The sequence below is a fragment of the Nycticebus coucang genome, chromosome 5, assembly GCF_027406575.1.
Source record: "Nycticebus coucang isolate mNycCou1 chromosome 5, mNycCou1.pri, whole genome shotgun sequence".
NCBI classification, from domain to species: Eukaryota; Metazoa; Chordata; class Mammalia; order Primates; family Lorisidae; genus Nycticebus; species Nycticebus coucang.
The window spans coordinates 13,669,430-13,686,852 of record NC_069784.1 but is presented as its reverse complement, the minus strand read 5'-3'; the positions used below and the strand labels follow the sequence as shown (position 1 = coordinate 13,686,852).

The following is a 17,423-nucleotide window of genomic DNA, read 5'->3' as shown; positions in this document are numbered from 1 at the left end:
AAGAGAAATTGTCAATTTATAGTGCCTTGATTATTTTACCTCATATAAAAGCTCCCTCTGCAGGTAATAACAAGGGTTAGCAAAACTATTTGAAACATGCAGGCAGTTGCCTACATAAAAATGCAGGTCACCATTTTATAGAAATCTTACTATGCTAGATAGCATTTCCCCGCCTCCTCCCCAATTAATCTGATTAAAATAACTATCCTTGAAAATGTGTGGTTCAATATGATTTATCCTCGTCCTACAACCTGCTTAAGAAGGCAGCTTGAGCAGACAGGGTACACAAACTTGTCACAAAGTCCCACACGAGCCACTCACACAAAGCGAATCTCCAGGAAAAGAAAACATTTCATTTGCTTACACAGCACCAGCCTGAAATTACAGGCCACCCAAATCAGAGCTGCCCATCCCCGATTCATCTGCACAACGCTAAGGAAGTAACGGAAGGCAGCTTCTAGGGACTGATCTACAGGGAAAGACAAAAGATCAATTCTAAATGATGCAGAACAAATATACTTTCTTATTTTAATTGATGCTAAAACTTAAACGTGGAGAGTACTTTTTCATGAACAATCTATTGTCATGAACTCAATACAAAAAAAGTGTACCTTTCTGTAACGTTTTTTCAGAATTTGTTCTAGATTTCTGTTAATACAAGGTCCTCTCCTGCCATATTCCTTTTCCCACTTATACAGAGATAAGATACATCTCTGCCAGGGGACCAAAGGGCAAGTTCAGAACAGTTTCAAAGTCTTGGGGCAATGTGTTGCCAAAAATGTGTAGAAGAATATTTGATGCACTGTCCTTTAAAACTGCTCCCTCTCATCACGCACACACAGCCTCTAGGACGTGTCAAAAGAGACGGAAAATCTGAGGCAAATCCAGTGTGGCTTACCTATAAATGAACTGACAGGCTTTATACAAACCGATTTGTTTAAAACTAAGTTTCTTACTGGACAAGTGAAAATCATAAAAGATATGCTAACTTTCATGCTGAAACATACAGAAATCATCAAGCTATCAGTTGTATTTCCTTTTTCCAATCAAACAAGGCAGAGGAAAGGCAACAGCAAATAAGCAGCATTTTAAAATGGGTTTTGTTTTTTTTGTTTTGTTTTGTTTTTTGTTTAATAAGGGACAAATTCTGTTTCACACATATTTTTAGCTTTTCAGGATGCAGACCCAGTTTAAAACCAGTAACAATGTGAAAAGTGGCTTCTTCCATGCAGGCTATGGGTATGGGGATCATAGTGCTAGCAACAGAAAAAGCAAAATGAGGAAACATTCCTATTAATCATCTATTGAGCCACTGAAGAAAAGTACCTAATATCCAAACACTGTCTTCCTCACGACAGAATGCTAAAAAAGGCAAAAATAGTTAACTAGGAAAAGTGAAAATGTCTAGGACATCATAATTGTAGTATAATTTTTGTTGAGGTATATGAAGCAAAAATCAAGTGTTTTAGAGTATGCCCACCTTTTTAAAAATAGGAAACAAGATATATACAATCTTCAATATGCAAATTTATATACTGTATCTTCTGTCATTTAGTGCCTTAAGCCCCCAACAAATTCTATGAAAACATGTACAATTACTATGCTATAAGTGCTACAATGTTATCAAAATAAATGTTTCCAAAATTATGTTAGGCTTTAACCATAGGAAAGCCAGGAATTCTATGAACAAAAATATACCTCAAGGATCCTGAGATTAAGAACACAAATGAGTGTTTAACCAGAGGAAAACCAGTAACTGTAAGAATTTAAATATACCATAAGCATCCCTAGATTAAGAACAAAAAGATGAGCAGAGAAAACATCATGTAAGAAATGTGTTCTACAATTTCCAAATCAAAACCACAGCAGCAAACACTAAAAAAAGGTAGGCTTTTAGCACAGAAGAATAAAGTTTTTGTGTAACAAGTACCAGTTTGATAAAGAAATAATATTTCCATACAAAAATACTTTGCTCCAAAGTAAAGATACAAGGAAAAATCATTTTTTGATTATTTTGTATGTAAATTGAAGTTGAAAAATGATTAAGTAAAGGTAGTCTACATAAAACAGAAATGTTATATATCAACTAAAGACTTTACCTAAAATCTTGTAATGGCTCACCCTTTATATGGAACACTGCTGTCAGTGCTTATAATTAAGAATAAATGATTAAAATTATAACTTACTTTGTAAAGAAAACAGAGGATTCTCTTTTGCTATCTCTATAAATAGACTATTTACTACCCCCTACAAGAGAAATTATCAGTCAAAAGCAAGGTCACCTCCCTGACCCCCAGCAACGAAGCACCATTTTTGACAGTAATTGGGGTTAGATTCTTCTATCAACTAAATCCAGAGCAATAATCTGTTTGAGGTGTAGACTGATTTAAAAATACTTACAAAAGGACTCAAAGTGTGGATAGTAAAGCATTTCTCCAGGAAAAGGCAAGAAATATCTTTGAGAACAAAACAGATATTAAATAAGTATCATTAGTTTAAAAAGAAACACCTTAATTATTCATATTTTATGTTTCAAACTTGCTAATTTTTAACCAGTAACTGTCACACTGAATATCAATATATATAATAGAAAGGAATAACTATACTTATGTAAATGTGTGTATACACTTTCCCAATAAAGGGGTTAAAGAGAATTATCTAATAACTGAAAAACCAAAACTAAACCCTTTTTTATTAGGAACCTTATGATGCTTTTTTTCACTACTACAATGGCTGAAGATTTTTGTGATTCATCCAGAAAAAGATAGAGTCCTTTAGCTGTTTTCATTCCAACATATTAGTATGTGTTTGAACTGATGCTAAGTCTAAAGTTAACCATCTTTTCAACTTCTCCCATCTTTCACAGCCAAGAACTAAGTGTTTTTAATCTCCATTTCTTTTTTCCTATTAGAGGATAAAAAAATATTTTTAAGTTACTTAATGCCTCTTATAACAGAATTAAAATTTGATATTTTCCAAAAAGTTAACTTCTGCTTAACCTGAGTGCCTTTTAACCTTATATTTCTATTTTTATTAAAGTATTAAATCTATCCTAAAAAAAAGAAGTCTTCTAAAGATTTTTCAGCTTTACATACGTTCATTTAAGACAACTAATTTCGACGCTGAAATTCGGCGATTAAGGTGTAAATCCCCATGTCTGAATTTGAATGTCTATACTGTACTCCTCACAGGTTAGAAAAATCTATGACAGAACCAACAGGGGCCCGTTTTGCTCAGCATACATTTTCTTGTCAGGTCGTGATTAATGCTGTGCTCTGTAGAGGGAGACATTACGTCCGGGCCAAAACAGACCTAAATTTTACCCTCAGGCAGAAATCTGATTTAAACATCTCTATTTAAAGTGACATTTGTCCTCCCTTTTCAACTGGTTTCCCCACAAATTCCAGGAAGTTGACTTCATGACCTAAAAACAGCCGGGTGGCTCTTAGAGAGGCTGTGCCTGTTCTTACACTTCAGTAAATCTGGGTGCCAGAATTAATCAAGGTGGTAATAAAACAGGTGCCCGACTATCTGCTGTGATGAATTCCATGCTACTTTATTGCTACAAGAATTTAAGATTTAGAATTCAATATAACTCTAGAGCCAGTAATAAAAATTTCCAAAATATGTTTCAGTTGCTGATAACAACCTAGTTATCCCTTATGATGGAGTAGGTTTCTTCTGACTCGTAAAATTACATCTGCTATTTCACTACACTCATCTGAAATATCAACTGATCACAAATTCTAGAAACCTAGAAAAGCAACTGCTAAAGACAAACCTCTAAGACAAATGAGTATATGCAGGTAGAAACAGTTCTTGTGTACCATACAATAGCTTCCATAAAACTGAAATGAGAAGCAAAAAAAAGAAACATTCATAAAACAAAGTCATCAAATGGTGCCTACAAACAAATGTATACATATTAGAGCAGGCACCACCATCCTCACCCTGAGAAACATGGTAACTTTTGATATTATTAAGCGATTTAGACACTGCTGGCAAGTTCCTACAAACCAAGGTAATCTAATTTCTGTTGCTTTTCAACCTAAATTGATTTTTTTTCTTTTAAGCTGTTCTGGTAATGGAACAAATTTATACAACTGTGATGGGATTTTACTTACCACCACACAATGCATAAAATCTTCTATAAAGATGAACTATATTACTTCATAAAACTGCATTTTTGTTGTAATTAAACACATTGTATTTCAACTTGCTTTCGGCTTCCAAAACAATGAATAGTATTTTGCTGTAAGCTGCACTTTATTTGCAGATGTTAAGCGTTTGATTCTTTCATTCAATCTACATTTTTTCTCTAGATAATATTTGTCAAATACAGGTTTTTCTTTAAAAACAAGTTTTTTTTAAAATGTTGGGTAAGAATATATTGTTAAAGGCTATCCACAAATTATTGCCCCCATTTAGTAAAACAGATAAAAGACCTTAGAAGAGACGTTTTTTCAAGTATTTTTGATTGATTAGAACCAAAACTCACCTAAAAAAATGACTGCCCATCCCAAAGTTATTACAAGGGATTTTTATATTTGACATTATTAACAAAGTCTACATACTATTTTTTAAATACCAAATTGAAGTCCTGAATAATATTTAGGAATGACACACCCCAGTTATTCCTTTATAACTTATCACACTAGGTCAAGAAAGATGTCGTTATTTTAGGATTCTAATTCCCTAATTCCAATAATTAACTATTCATCTCTGTGTTTAAACCATTTTCTTTAGGTTTTTCTTAAAGCATTAAAAAAAAATAATGATCACTACTTGACCAATCTAACAGTATCTTAAGCAGCAAAAAGATTTTAGAGCATAACCTCAATCTATTTTCCTGATAGCATCAAGTCTAATTACCAATAATCTGAGTGATTAAATTTTTCAAATAGTCAATCGTCAATCAAGAATTATATGAAGAGATGGGCGGCGCCTGTGGCTCAGTGAGTAGGGCGCTGGCCCCATATGCCGAGGGTGGCGGGTTCAAACCCAGCCCCGGCCAAACTGCAACAAAAAAAAAAAAAATAGCCGGGCGTTGTGGCGGGCGCCTATAGTCCCAGCTGCTCGGGAGGCTGAGGCAAGAGAATCGCATAAGCCCAAGAGTTAGAGGTTGCTGTGAGCCGTGTGACGCCACGGCACTCTACCCAAGGGCGGTACAGTGAGACTCTGTCTTTACAAAAAAAAAAGAATTATATGAAGAGATGTATATTTGGGTAGGGCTATAAAATGATGTGGTGTAAGAAAGAAGTTAACTAAATTATGATTTTAATCTAGGAACAGAAAATAGGAATGCATCTTTTCTTGAAGATAGCTACAAAACAACTATCTGTTAGGGAACTTGAATGAACATTTAAACCTCAGAAACAGAGATGACCAAAATATTAACAGGATTTCAAGTCATTTTTCAGGTCCAGCAGCTGAAGTGCTATATCAAAATCATCAATTGAAATTTAGGTAGGCATTCTTTGCTAATAATCTTTTGAACCTCTTTTTTCTAATTATGCCTTTTATTTCTAAAACATATTACCTTGCAAGGAACTGCACATGAACCTTTTCTGCAGAAAAGCAGACAGATGTCAAGTGTGAACCTCTCCCTTCAACACTCAAAATCAGATAATGGTGAACATTATTAAGGGGCAAAAGTGTTACTTGTCTTTAAAGAAACTTTTTTGTAAAAACCACACCTTATATGACACTGAACTCCATTTCTTTTTTTTTTTTTTTTTTTTTTTGTAAAGACAGAGTCTCACTTTATGGCCCTCGGTAGAGTGCCGTGGCCTCACACAGCTCACAGCAACCTCCAACTCCTGGGCTTAAGCAATTCTCTTGCCTCAGCCTCCCGAGTAGCTGGGACTACAGGCGCTGAACTCCATTTCTAAAGCTCTGTCTCATTCCTACTCATAATACACCTAATCTGTGCTCTTAAGCATCAGCAATTAGGCAAGTGGTATGAATTCTTGTTAAAATGAAAACAGAGTCCTCTTAGGTAGGTACAAATATGTTGAGCCCGTATGTTAGAATAATTTGTAATAATCTCTTCATTCCATACTATCTCTGTCAATAAACTGTTATTTGAATATTTGCTCACAAAAGGTCAAATAAATATTTTGATAGGAAATAATGTAATAACATTTTATTGCCACAGTTTACAGATCTCGATTACCTCTTGACCTCTGAGACATTTCAATCTCAGTTTGCATATTCCTGTATTAATGAAAACACTAAAATACTATTTTAAATTTTTTAATAAAATACAGAAAGCCTCGACAATGATCAAATAAAGATCTAACCCTAAGTAAACCTGGGTTTTAAAGCTCTCTTCTTGCTCATTTCAGAAAAGGAAACACCCAGAAGCCTGGTGTTAACATATCTGCTGATTGTGAAAATCGCATCAATAAAAACTCCAAGTGCTTGTCTTCAATTAAAACTTGTAGTACTGCATGTGAGATCTGTGTGTATATATATTAGTTTTTATAACATGTGGAAGTTTTGTTGCCTGCTTTGATGTTAGTCCATTAATAAAGCAGAGTCAAAAGCCTGGAAAAAATTATATTTATTAGAAATTCTCAAGTCAAAACTTGAAGTAACTGGTTTGTTTTACCCCACATGATTCAATATTCTGATTTCCCCAACTACCTGCTCCCAGAGCTATCTCCATTTCTAAATTCGTCTTCTGTTGCCAACACACAGTAACCCACAGTGATTGAAAATGGCAGCTGAAGTTCTTCTCTAACACATTAATTTTTCTCTAAGTAGTCCAATTTTGTCATCTAAATGTTGAAAAATCTTCTTTTCACTGCATTTTACACCTTTAGAGATTTGCTGAATTCAGGATCATTACAATATAAAATGAAGAGCAATGTTTTCAAGACAATTTTTAGATTATCGCTAATAGCTCTAAAGGATAATGTGTTTTCTTTATAACACTCTGCATTCAAAGCAGACTAGTTAACAGCAACTTAAGTGCAATAATAGCAATTACATCAATGTGGGCTTTTTTTACCACTAAAGTACTTCTTAGACAAGTGAAGGGATCAGATAAATAAACCATCATGAAATGATTTCAGGGTAATGATATACAATTTCAATGGCACTAAAAAACCTCATCGTAATCTGGAAAAAAATTATCACCCTATTAAACTAAAGACTAAAAACGTTAGGCAATTAATGATAGTTTCCCCCCTCTGGAATTGTTACATTAGAATTCATTTTCACTATGAAAATAAAAGCAAGGAGACTGAATATTACTAACTAATCCCTTCTCCACTGAAAGGCTACCAGAACATGTTCAAAAGCAACCAGCCACCAGAGGTAAAAATATAAAAAAATATGAGCTTATTAATCTCTGAAACCTTCCCTAAAATTCATTTTCATCTTAAAACTAGGTTCTGTAAATTAAGTTAAATAAATAACATTGATTCCTCCCCCGAAGTTCTCCCTTTGCCCATCTGCTCTCCATAAACTAACCCAAATGACACAAATACATGTTCTTACTTGTTTTTTCATTCATGGACATTGAGCTGTTAAAAGAAATTCAAAGACCACATCTCTCTGCAAATGTAAAAAAGCAAAAGCCAAGTAAATTATAAATAGCAAGAAAAAACAAACCAAGTTTAAGCTGAATACTACAGTTTACTGTGTTTGGCAAGACAGAAAATTTTTGAAAGAAAATATTTTATCGGAATTATCTCTATTTGAATAGAATTCACAAAACTTGGGTCTTTATCACTTAGAAATCTTTTTCAAACTTACACTTCCAACAGAAGTTAATAAAGTTCGCTTGAGTTTTTAATTTTTTAACATCCTCAAGTGACTTCTCCCTCCACTGATTTAGCAAGTACCTGTATATAAAAAAAGTTTCCTATGTGTAGAAGTGAGTCCTTTTATCACAAAATTTCTATTGTTTTATAGGCTAATTAAAAAATAATTAAAAGGCCTTTCTCATTTTACTAATATAACAAAAGTGTAAGCCTTAGAAAAGCATTAAATTAGAAGGAAAGGCTTTCTCACTCTCTTCCACTGAAGGGACCCCCAAAGACAGGCAACAGTGACTATCCTGAAGTAAAAGGTCACCGTTTTCTAAGAACAAACCATTTATCAGTAGAAAATAATTGTCGTGCCATTTGCAAGGGTTCCACAGCAATAGACAATGTTTTTGGCTCACATAATTACAAAACAGTGAAAGTTCAGAAACACAGCCTGAATCCACCTCCCCATTTTTCACCCTTTACAATCTCATTGCCCTTTGGGCCTCCGCTTGGAAGCAAATGGAAGACAGGCTGAAGTTTTCTCAATTGAGCTGAAGCTAAGAAACCTTTGATATGCTAATAGCCCCCTTCAAACGGTAAGAATTCACACTTGCATTAATTCAAACAATTTGTGCAGAATGATGTGAAATGGCACCTCTTTTAGAGGCAAGCAACAAAAGGATAGACTCAGAACGTCTGAGGACTCTAAACAACAGAACATTTGTTCCGTAGTATCCCATCGCGCACAAATCGACTGCAGGGTGGAGGGCGGGACAACAAAAAGTTCCATAACACACCTGGCCAGGAGTGGATGTTCTTATAAAGGCTTTCCCAAGAATTATAAAGACGCTAAGCTTAAAGTTACAAAGTTACCTTTACCAAGGTCAAAACAATCCCATCCCAACTTGGACTGCTGCCACAGACGTCCCCAAAAAACTACTCCACTTTTCCGCTATGGACGCATATTGCCTGTGTCTGTCTTTTAAGGTGTGCCCAAGATCAAACCTGATTCGGTAAGAGAAAGATATCCCAACAGGTAATTATTTACCAAACGGATGTGCCTTTCTTCATTGTGCAACTCGAGCTGAGCACAGAGCAAACTCGGTGGGGCCCCCCAGACATAAACAGTGACAGGGAAATGAATGAACCAACTACGCCCTTGAAGTCTACACTTCTGGAAAGGGAAAGAGCGCAGAAGTACAGGCAGTGTAGAGAATGCAGAAGAAAATGGAACCATTGGGGGCAGGGTGGCCAGGAGAGCGCCTTGGAGCCCGGCCTTTGTAACGGGAACCATACGGTTGGTGGCTGCAGCTCAGACGCTCCCGGGCTGCCTGGAGAAGCTGCTAAGCAGGCTGACACCTTTCAAGAAACACGAGGAAAACATTTCCTCGGTCTGAATCTGAGACAACAGGGTGTGCATCAGGAAGAAGGGAGGCGGGGAATGGGGAAAAGGGGAAGGGGAGAAAGGGTCAAGGGGCAGGAGTCCCAGAAGACCAGCAAAGGATGAGAACTACGCCGCAGGACCTTGTCCCTCCAAGTACGCTCTCAGACGACCGACGGAACAGATGAAAAAGAAAATACAAAGCCTCCGCTCAGCGACACTATGGCACTAAGTAAACCTTCCAGAGACTCTCCCTAACCCAAAACCTGTAGTTTGGCGAAAGGAGCAAACTTTACTGGTCCCCCGCGCAGGAGTCTGGCACGCGTGGCTTCACGCCGCTGCGGCGCCGTCGCGTTGGGCTCGCCCTAGCCCCTCTCTCTGCCCGAGGGTCGCCCCAGCCAATCAAGGAGCCCAGGCTCGGTTAGCGCTGGGGGCTCCCCTTTCCTCGCGCTCCTCCCACACCTTTTTCTCGCCGCTGCTCCCCACCGGGCACCCCTGTCCTACAGGCCAGAGTCCCCGAGGCGCCCTGCACCGCAGCTGGCCGGGAGCTCACACCCGTAACTCCTCCCGCAGGCCCAGCGCGGCCCGCTGCTGTCCTCTCACTGCGTATCCGGGAGGCTCCCCGCCCACCCCGGGGCGCGCCGGGTCCCCGGCCCCGCCACCCTCCCGCCCCGCAGGGCCGCCCCGGCAGCCGCATCCCGCCGCCCCTAATCGTTACCAGCCCCAGCCGCTGCGCCGGCCACATCTGCCTGCGCTTTGCCGTCACCCGCGCCTCTCCACAGCGCCTAACCACCGACGAGAACACCACCACGCAACAACTCAGCGGAGCCCCCCCACCCTCCACTTCCCCTGAACTCAGTCCCGGGCTCAGCCTCCCCGCTCCACTTACAACCCGGGACCCGCGGGCGGGCGGCTATTAGGAGGCGGGGGGCACAGGGCTCTCGCAGAGTCGCAGGCCCCCCACCCCCGCCGAGGCGCGCCCCACACGTCTCCTCCCTAGCCCAGCAGTCAAAGGACGAGCGGCATCCGCAGACTCCAAGATTTTAAGAACCCCCCAAAAAATGCATGGTGACGGTAGCCCCAGCCACACCCCTTCCCAGCGTCCCCACAACTCGACTGAAGCCGGGAGAGCGCTACAATAGGTCCCCGCGAAGAGGAGACGCAGGCTGGCCCCGGCCGAGAGTTCTGCGGATCGATTTCGCAAAAAGGGAGGGGGCGGGGGCGCGAAGCCCGAGCGAGCGCGGGTCTCCTCCGGCCCCGCCGGGCAGGGCCCGCCAGCCGAGCCCCGACCGAGCCGCGGCTCACTCCACCTCCACATCCACCCCCGGGCGGGAAGCGCAAAGCAAACAGGTCTCCGAAGCGGGCACAGAGGCACATTGTTCGCTCCCGCGGCTCTTACCTCCGTCCGCGAGCGCGCCCCCGGAGAGGCCGTCTGGCACGGGGACCGCGCGGGGAGAGGCGCTGAGGGCAGCGGCGACCCCGGCCGGGGAGGGCCGGAGCGGGTCGCTGGGCGCCGGGTCCGCGCAGAAGGCGGCGCCGCGGCTCTCCGGCCGGACGCGGCGCCGCGGCTCTCCGGCCGGACGCGGCGCCGCGGCTCTGCGCGTCCTCCTGCTCGGCCGCTGCCGCCTGCAGCCAAGCAGCCAGCGCCGGGCGGCTCCGGGGGTTAAGTCAACATTTTCCCGCAGCTTCCCGCACGCCGCTCCGCCAGCGAGGGCTTCTGCACACACCCCCAGACCGCACGCTCCCTCAGGAAAAAAAATTCGCGAACGAGAGAGAGAGGAGCGGCGGAGGCAAAAGCTCGACAGAGGTGCGCAGACTTGGAAGTCCCTGCGAGCGGCGGCCGCGGGAGGGGCGGAGGGCAGCGCCGCGGCGCGGGGCCAACTCAGTTCGTGGCGCGCGGCCCCTCGGCCCGCGCCCGCCCGACTCGCATCGCTCGCGCAGACCGGCAGCCTGGAGCGGGAGGCGGCGGCGACCCCTCCTCACATTTCGGATCTCCCGGCCCAGCCCGAGCGGTGGCCGCTGCCCCACGAAAGGATGAAGGCGAGGACTCGGGCTCGGGGACGCGGGGAGGAGGCGGGACGAGCCACGCCACGCACAGCGGCGGCGGGGAGCTGCCCCCCGACAAGCCCGCGGAATTCTCCGGTAAGCTCCCGACTGCGCTCCAGCACCTCTGCGTGTGTGTGAGCGGAGAGAGAGAGAGGGAGAAGCGGAGAGGGAGAGAGACGGGGGAGTGCGAAGTCCTGACACAGACTCTCGGCGAGGTCTGAACTGGAGTCACCTCCAGCCGCCGCCGCCTCCTCCCCCCAAATTCCCACCTACCCCCCCCCCACCAGTTGGGCTAATCATATAAACACATTAGCGTCTACAGCGAAGAACTAATCTCTCCCTCCTGATTCTTACAGCAAGGGGCTCAGACAAACTCAAAAGAAGATTACAGGCAGCTAAGTACAAAACGTGGAGCAGATAATCTATAACTCATTGCCGCCCAATGGCCATTTTCCACTCCATTTGAGCGGCAGCGGCGGCAGTACGCCCGAGCGGCGGGGAGGGGAGCCAAAGGGGACACTCACGGGCTGCAGCCGATCGGGTGGCCGTGGCGGTGGCCGAGCAGCCGCCGGAGGACAGGCCAGCCCCGGCTCCGCCGGCGGGGCGGCCGCAGGGCTGTCCGGGCGGCGGCGGCGAGGGACGCGCGCGCACGGCCAGGGAACGCGCCCCGGAGGCGGCCTGCGCTGGCTCGCGCCCCTCCCCTCGCGTCTCCTCCCTGTCCGCTCCCGCTCCCGCCCCCCCCACCCAGCCCCCAGGTCCCGGGGCGCCGCGTCCGGACCCCGCACCCCCCGGATCAACCCCGATCCCCCCGACCCTACCCCCAAACTCCACTCACTGCGCGCTCCGTCCTCCGCGCGCTCCGCCGGCGCGCTCTCTCCATCCTGTCCACACACACGCACTTTAAAAACATTTATTTTATTTCTGGAACGGAGCGCGGGGGATTCGGGAGAGCGCGGCGCTGCAGCGGCGGAGGCTGGGCGCAGGGGGGCTGGCCGCCAGCTCGGGGGACCCCCTCCCCTCTGGGCCCGGGAGCTCCCCGCCGGCCTGGACTCCGGAGAGGCGCGCAGGATGCGTCTTGTACCCACCCTGTCTCCAGGTTTTCTCTTTTCTCTAAGCACCGAGCCAGAGGCCCCGAAACTTTTAGTTTCCGCAGCCCTCCTTTTGTGTAACTGCTCCGAGGAGAAAGGACGTCTGTTCGCCGCGGCTGCCTCCGTCCGGCTGCGGCGCGCGGGGGACGCTCCGGGGTTAATGCGTCTTTGATACCTGAGATTTCCGGCGCGCTCGTTAATGAAAGTTACATTTTTTTAAATTGCGATGACTTTTTCTTTGTAGTTACGTAGAACTAGCTAAACTTTGACTTCATTGACTATATTTCACAAGAGCGTTTTGTTTGTTTTTGATTAAACTCACCAGGATAAGCAAAGGAAGGAAAGGAGACTGAACTGCAAGGCTCTTGACTCCCAAGTACATTCCTAGCGCTGCTGGGTCTGTTTCCCTCATTTCCTTACGTTGAAACCGCCTTTGCTCTAGTCCTCAGAACACGCTTCCTCGCCCCTCTGTTGGCAGTGTCAGCAGACAGCCAGGCAGAGCCAAGGAAGAACCTGAGCTGAAAGGGATAGACCACGGCAGGGCACATCGCGCTGGAAAAACGTTTAAAACCCAGTTGTGTCCTCTGTATACAAGAAAAACAAAAGTGGATTTTTTTTTTTTTTAATTACAAAATTTCCGAGCTGAAATAACTAAGTTTACTGATCTATGTGTAAACCACCGATTTTGCTAATGATTGCAGCCATCAACTAAAGAAGCATATTTACCTTAGTTTTCAAGAAAAAAAAAAAGCAAAAAACTAATTGCCCAAGATTTAAACCCTCTAGAAAATAGAATGAAACTTAAGCTTCCTTGCTTTCAGAAACAGTATGTACTTTTCTGTTCCTGCCTGTATGTTGCAGTCATCATACTCCAGAAATCATTCCAAACAATGTTATTAAAATGTCAACAGCAGATTGTTCAAAAGAGACACAAAGATTCTAAATCCTATCAGTATTTTGACACAAAGCCAGATACTTGTTTTACTAAAGTAAATCCAGGTATTGGTCAAGTTTGTTCTTGACTTGTCTGCACATGTCCAAGTAACTAGAACATGCTCTTTTGGTCAATTCACTGTAATTCTCAGATTGAAACAAGAATCCTTGATGATCCAATTTCTTCTACTTGATATACTGATGTTTTAATATTCTCACCCTTTCAAAAGATAAAAGGCGCAAGTTAAAGCATTTGTGTTTTCAACTACACGCACATTTCCACTCAACATTTCTTAGATAACAATTCAAATATTATCCATCCAGGATATAAACTAGTCTGGAAAAAATACACTTGGGCAGAACTGTTATGAAACCTTGTAATGTACCTAAGTTTTTACATCTGTCAAAATTTATACATATAACAGATCTACCTAGGAAAATTAAATCAGGCTACTTGGAATAGTTGAAAAAGAAGGCAGAATTATATAATTCTCCAACCTCAGAGGTTATTTATGTCATCATCTCCTTTGAAATTTAAAATTATTTCATTCAGAACAGTAAAATGCAATTGTGTCAAAATTAATAACAATTTACATTTACTGAAAAATTTTAGCCCTTCCTTTTGTTCATCTTTTGAAAGTTTTCACTCATCTGGGCTTGATTCATGAGACGCCCCAATGACAGCATATCAGTCTAATCCTCTTTGCTTTTGGGAAGCAAAATTTAGGCTGAAGTTTTATTTAGTGAGCTTAGTAATCAATAGATATTTTTGCATGAATTAAGCTGGCCCAATGTTGGCTGGTTATACTTGTTTAACTCACTTAGAAAGAATCTCTGGAAAAATCCACTGTCTACATACATTTCATAGATACAGCATTGATGCCCAGGGCACAAGTGAATCGCTCTCCACTATGTTCTTGAAGAGACTATATCACAAAAAGAGGAAGATACTTGGAAGGGGGAAGAATTTATCAAAGGGGAGTTAAGATTATAGGGAGTGAAAAATCTCCTGTACATGTTTCAGATCTTGTGTATTAAACGTGTGTGGTGTTCAAAGGGGTCAATATTTTTTTCCTAAAAAATACAATAAGCTTGCTTTTTTTTTAAAATTACATCTACATGTAGTTCTTCCCTAAGGTAATACTTTAAATACTAAAATTTTTTTAAATTCTTTCTTTGGTCTTTAGACATAACATTTCAACCTTCATTGTATATCCATGATGAAAACTTGAAAGAAAACGTTCAATTCCATTGATATATTCAAGATTAAGCTGTTAGGCACAAACCTGCCATTACAGGGGAATGTTTAAATGACACAGACCACAGAAGACATCCACATCCAGAAAACATAATTTACTTGACCCTCCATGACAATTCAAAACATCATTTATAACAATACAGGTGTTATGGTAGGAAAAGAATGAAAGGAGAAGCTTAATAATGTCTGCAGATGTGAACAAGTTAAGGGGAGGTGGGCTAGGTCATACATTCCCTACAATCCAATTTAACTACTCAATCTATATTATTATTTAAGTAATGGCAAAATTATTGGCTTATTCATAATACTTGCTAATTGTTTTTTAAAATAAATTCTACAAAGGACAAAGGAAACACCCATTTCCATTTGCTTTATGTTAAATCAACATCTAACTACTTGTGGTGATTTCATTCCAAGAAAACAGAAGGAACTCATTAGCTGATGTGGTTGGAGAGATTGATGGACTTCAAACATTTTAACCATGCATGTTTTTTCCAACTGTAGAAACTCATGTTTTTAATTTAATCCACTTTAAGAAACTACAATTATTTTATTCCACAGGTTCGTGTACGTCTGATACAGAAATTATGCTAATTTTTAAAACTATTACCATCCAAGTATCTTTGTTTAGAGGGAAGTGATCAAGAACTTGTTAAAGTACAGATATGAGTAACAATAGTGTAAGTAACAAAAGAATTCCAAGAGGTAGGAAAATGGACATAGTTGCAAATAGTGTAATACCAATAGAACAATGTAGGAGCTTCTTCACTGCTCTAGGCAAATTTGGACCTAGCTAAGATGTTTCTAAAAGGGGCTCCTAAGGACTTGACAATGGCTGAAATCTGCCATGAAGTTTGTGCTGCACAACTATTGAGAACTACCAGGGCAAGTTACATCTACTTTAGAGAACATATTTTTGCCTGTGATTAGAGCTTACCAAAGTTCTCAAAGGAAACAAAGAAATAAAAAAACATGTGAAATAGCTCTGGTTTCTAATTCAGAAATAGACATAAAATCAGCTAGATTATATTCTAAACCAAACTCAGTTCCAACATTCATCGTTACTGTTCAGGGATGCTTGGTGCTGAAACTAGTTTCCCTACTCCCAAAAATATACTGTTTTAAAGTTCTAGAGCAGATCAAAGAAATATGTGAATACCAAACTTCACTAGAACTGGTGGGCAGTTGCTAACTTTGTTTTTCGTTTGTGTTTTGCCATGCTTATAGGTTGCAAAGAAATCAAAACTGATTTTCCATGAGAGCACAAACAGCCGAAAGCATTTGACAAAGCCAGTAAGTTTTTAACTTATCTCCCAGCTCTCTAGGCTTAGTAAATTTCATCCGAGGCCAAACCTTATGCAAAATATAGAGATGCAGTCTCCAAAAGTAATGATAGCTTAAAGTATAATATAAAAAATGATTATGGTATACTATGTTTAATGATAGTATTTAAAAGTATGTAATCATATATATTATTAATACCTACCATTTAGTAATTAATACTTTAAAAAAACTACTAGTACAACTGGTAGCATGACTCTATGCACCGCAAGTGTTTATATATATGGATGACTATATAAACTATACTATAACTAGTATAAAGATTATTACTATTATGATAGTGAAAAGTTAGCAAAGTAAAAGAAAAATTGGCTGGGCACAATGGCTCACACCTGTAATCCCAGCGCTCTGGGAGACTAAGGGGCAGATCCCTTGAGCTCAGGAGTTAAGACCAGAGTGAGCAAGAGTGAGGCCGGGGTCTATACTAAAATAGAATAATTAGCTGGGCGTTGTGGCAGGTGCCTGTAGTCCCCACTACTTGGGAAGCCAAGAGGATCCCTTGAACCCAAGAGCCCAAGAGTTTGAGGTTGCTGTGAGCTATAATAATGCCATAGCACTCTACCCCAGGGCAGCAGAATGAGACTCTGTCTCAAAAAACAAAACAAAACAAAACAAAAAAACCCCTCATAATCACTGTTTTACTGAGTTAACTCAAAGTTAGTCTTTCTTCCCTATAAATTATTCCTATAATGTTCATTAATCTCTGTACCTTAATAATTTTCTATAATTATGTCTCTTACAGATCTTCAATCAGTGCTCTGTCAAACCATGAAATGTAACATAAGAACATTCATTTTATACATCATCATAAATACTCATAATCAAAGGTTTTCTTGTTTGAAAGTATGTTGTTTAGGGCGGCGCCTGTGGCTCAGTGAGTAGGGTGCCGGCCCCATATGCCAAGGGTGGTGGGTTCAAACCCAGCCCCTGCCAAACTGCAACCAAAAAATAGCCGGGCGTTGTGGCGGGCGCCTGTAGTTCCAGCTGCTCGGGAGGCTGAGGCAAGAGAATTGCGTAAGCCCAAGAGTTAGAGGTTGCTGTGAGCCGTGTGACACCACGGCACTCTACCCGAGGGTGGTACAGTGAGACTCTGTCTCTACAAGAAAAAAAAGAAAGTATGTTGTTTAAAAATAGACCACCTGGCTGGGGGCCTGTGACTCAAGCGGCTAAGGCGCCAGCCACATACACCTGAGCTGGCGGGTTCAAATCCAGCCCGGGCCCACCAAACAATAATGATGGCTGCAACCCCAAAATAGCCAGGCATTGTGGCAGATGCCTGTTGTCCCAACTACTTGGGAGGCGGAGGCAGGAGAATCGCTTGAGCCCAGGAGTTGGAGGTTGCTGTGAGCTGTGATGCCTCAAACTGTCACTCTACCCAGGGTGACAGCTTGAGGCTCTGTCTCAAAAAAAATATATGTATGTATAAAGACTTCCTTTTTTTTTGGCCAAGGCTGGGTTTGAACCCACCACCTCCGGCATATAGGACCGGTGCCCGACTTCCTAATCGCTTTTTTTAATGTATGTAAACCACCACATGTAAACCACCATAAACAATGAAAATGAAATTTCTTTAAATTTTCTTTAAAATTGTTGAAGCTAAACTAAGAATAACCTAA

The 17,423-nt window shown here is 42.1% G+C and overlaps 2 protein-coding genes across 3 annotated transcripts in view; one reads left to right on the top strand and one right to left on the bottom strand.

Annotated features, from left to right (window-relative positions):
• ADGRL2 (adhesion G protein-coupled receptor L2) overlaps positions 1-17,423 on the bottom strand; it is a 581,138-nt gene that overhangs the window by 201,942 nt on the left and 361,773 nt on the right. Inside the window, exon 1 of one of the 2 annotated variants that reach the window (XM_053591013.1) lies at positions 10,541-10,665. The exons of the other annotated variant lie outside the window; for it this stretch is intronic. The gene's annotated coding sequence lies outside the window, so the exon portion shown is untranslated. Of the gene's footprint in view, positions 1-10,540; positions 10,666-17,423 lie in introns of those variants that run through there. 2 annotated transcript variants of the gene reach the window in all.
• On the top strand, positions 10,207-16,644 carry LOC128586485 (dapper homolog 3-like). Its single transcript, XM_053592283.1, has 3 exons — positions 10,207-11,283; positions 15,694-15,759; positions 16,550-16,644. Exons 1-3 carry the CDS (start codon positions 10,207-10,209, stop codon positions 16,577-16,579), a joined length of 1,173 nt encoding a protein of 390 aa, XP_053448258.1. The 3' UTR covers positions 16,580-16,644.

Coding starts and splice junctions, on each gene's coding strand:
- LOC128586485 (XM_053592283.1), top strand. CDS start 10,207: ATGGTGACGGTAGCCCCAGCCACACCCCTTCCCAGCGTCCCCACAACT. Junction 11,284..15,693: donor CAAGCCCGCGGAATTCTCCG/GTAAGCTCCCGA, acceptor CCATGCTTATAG/GTTGCAAAGAAATCAAAACT. Junction 15,760..16,549: donor GAAAGCATTTGACAAAGCCA/GTAAGTTTTTAA, acceptor TGTCTCTTACAG/ATCTTCAATCAGTGCTCTGT.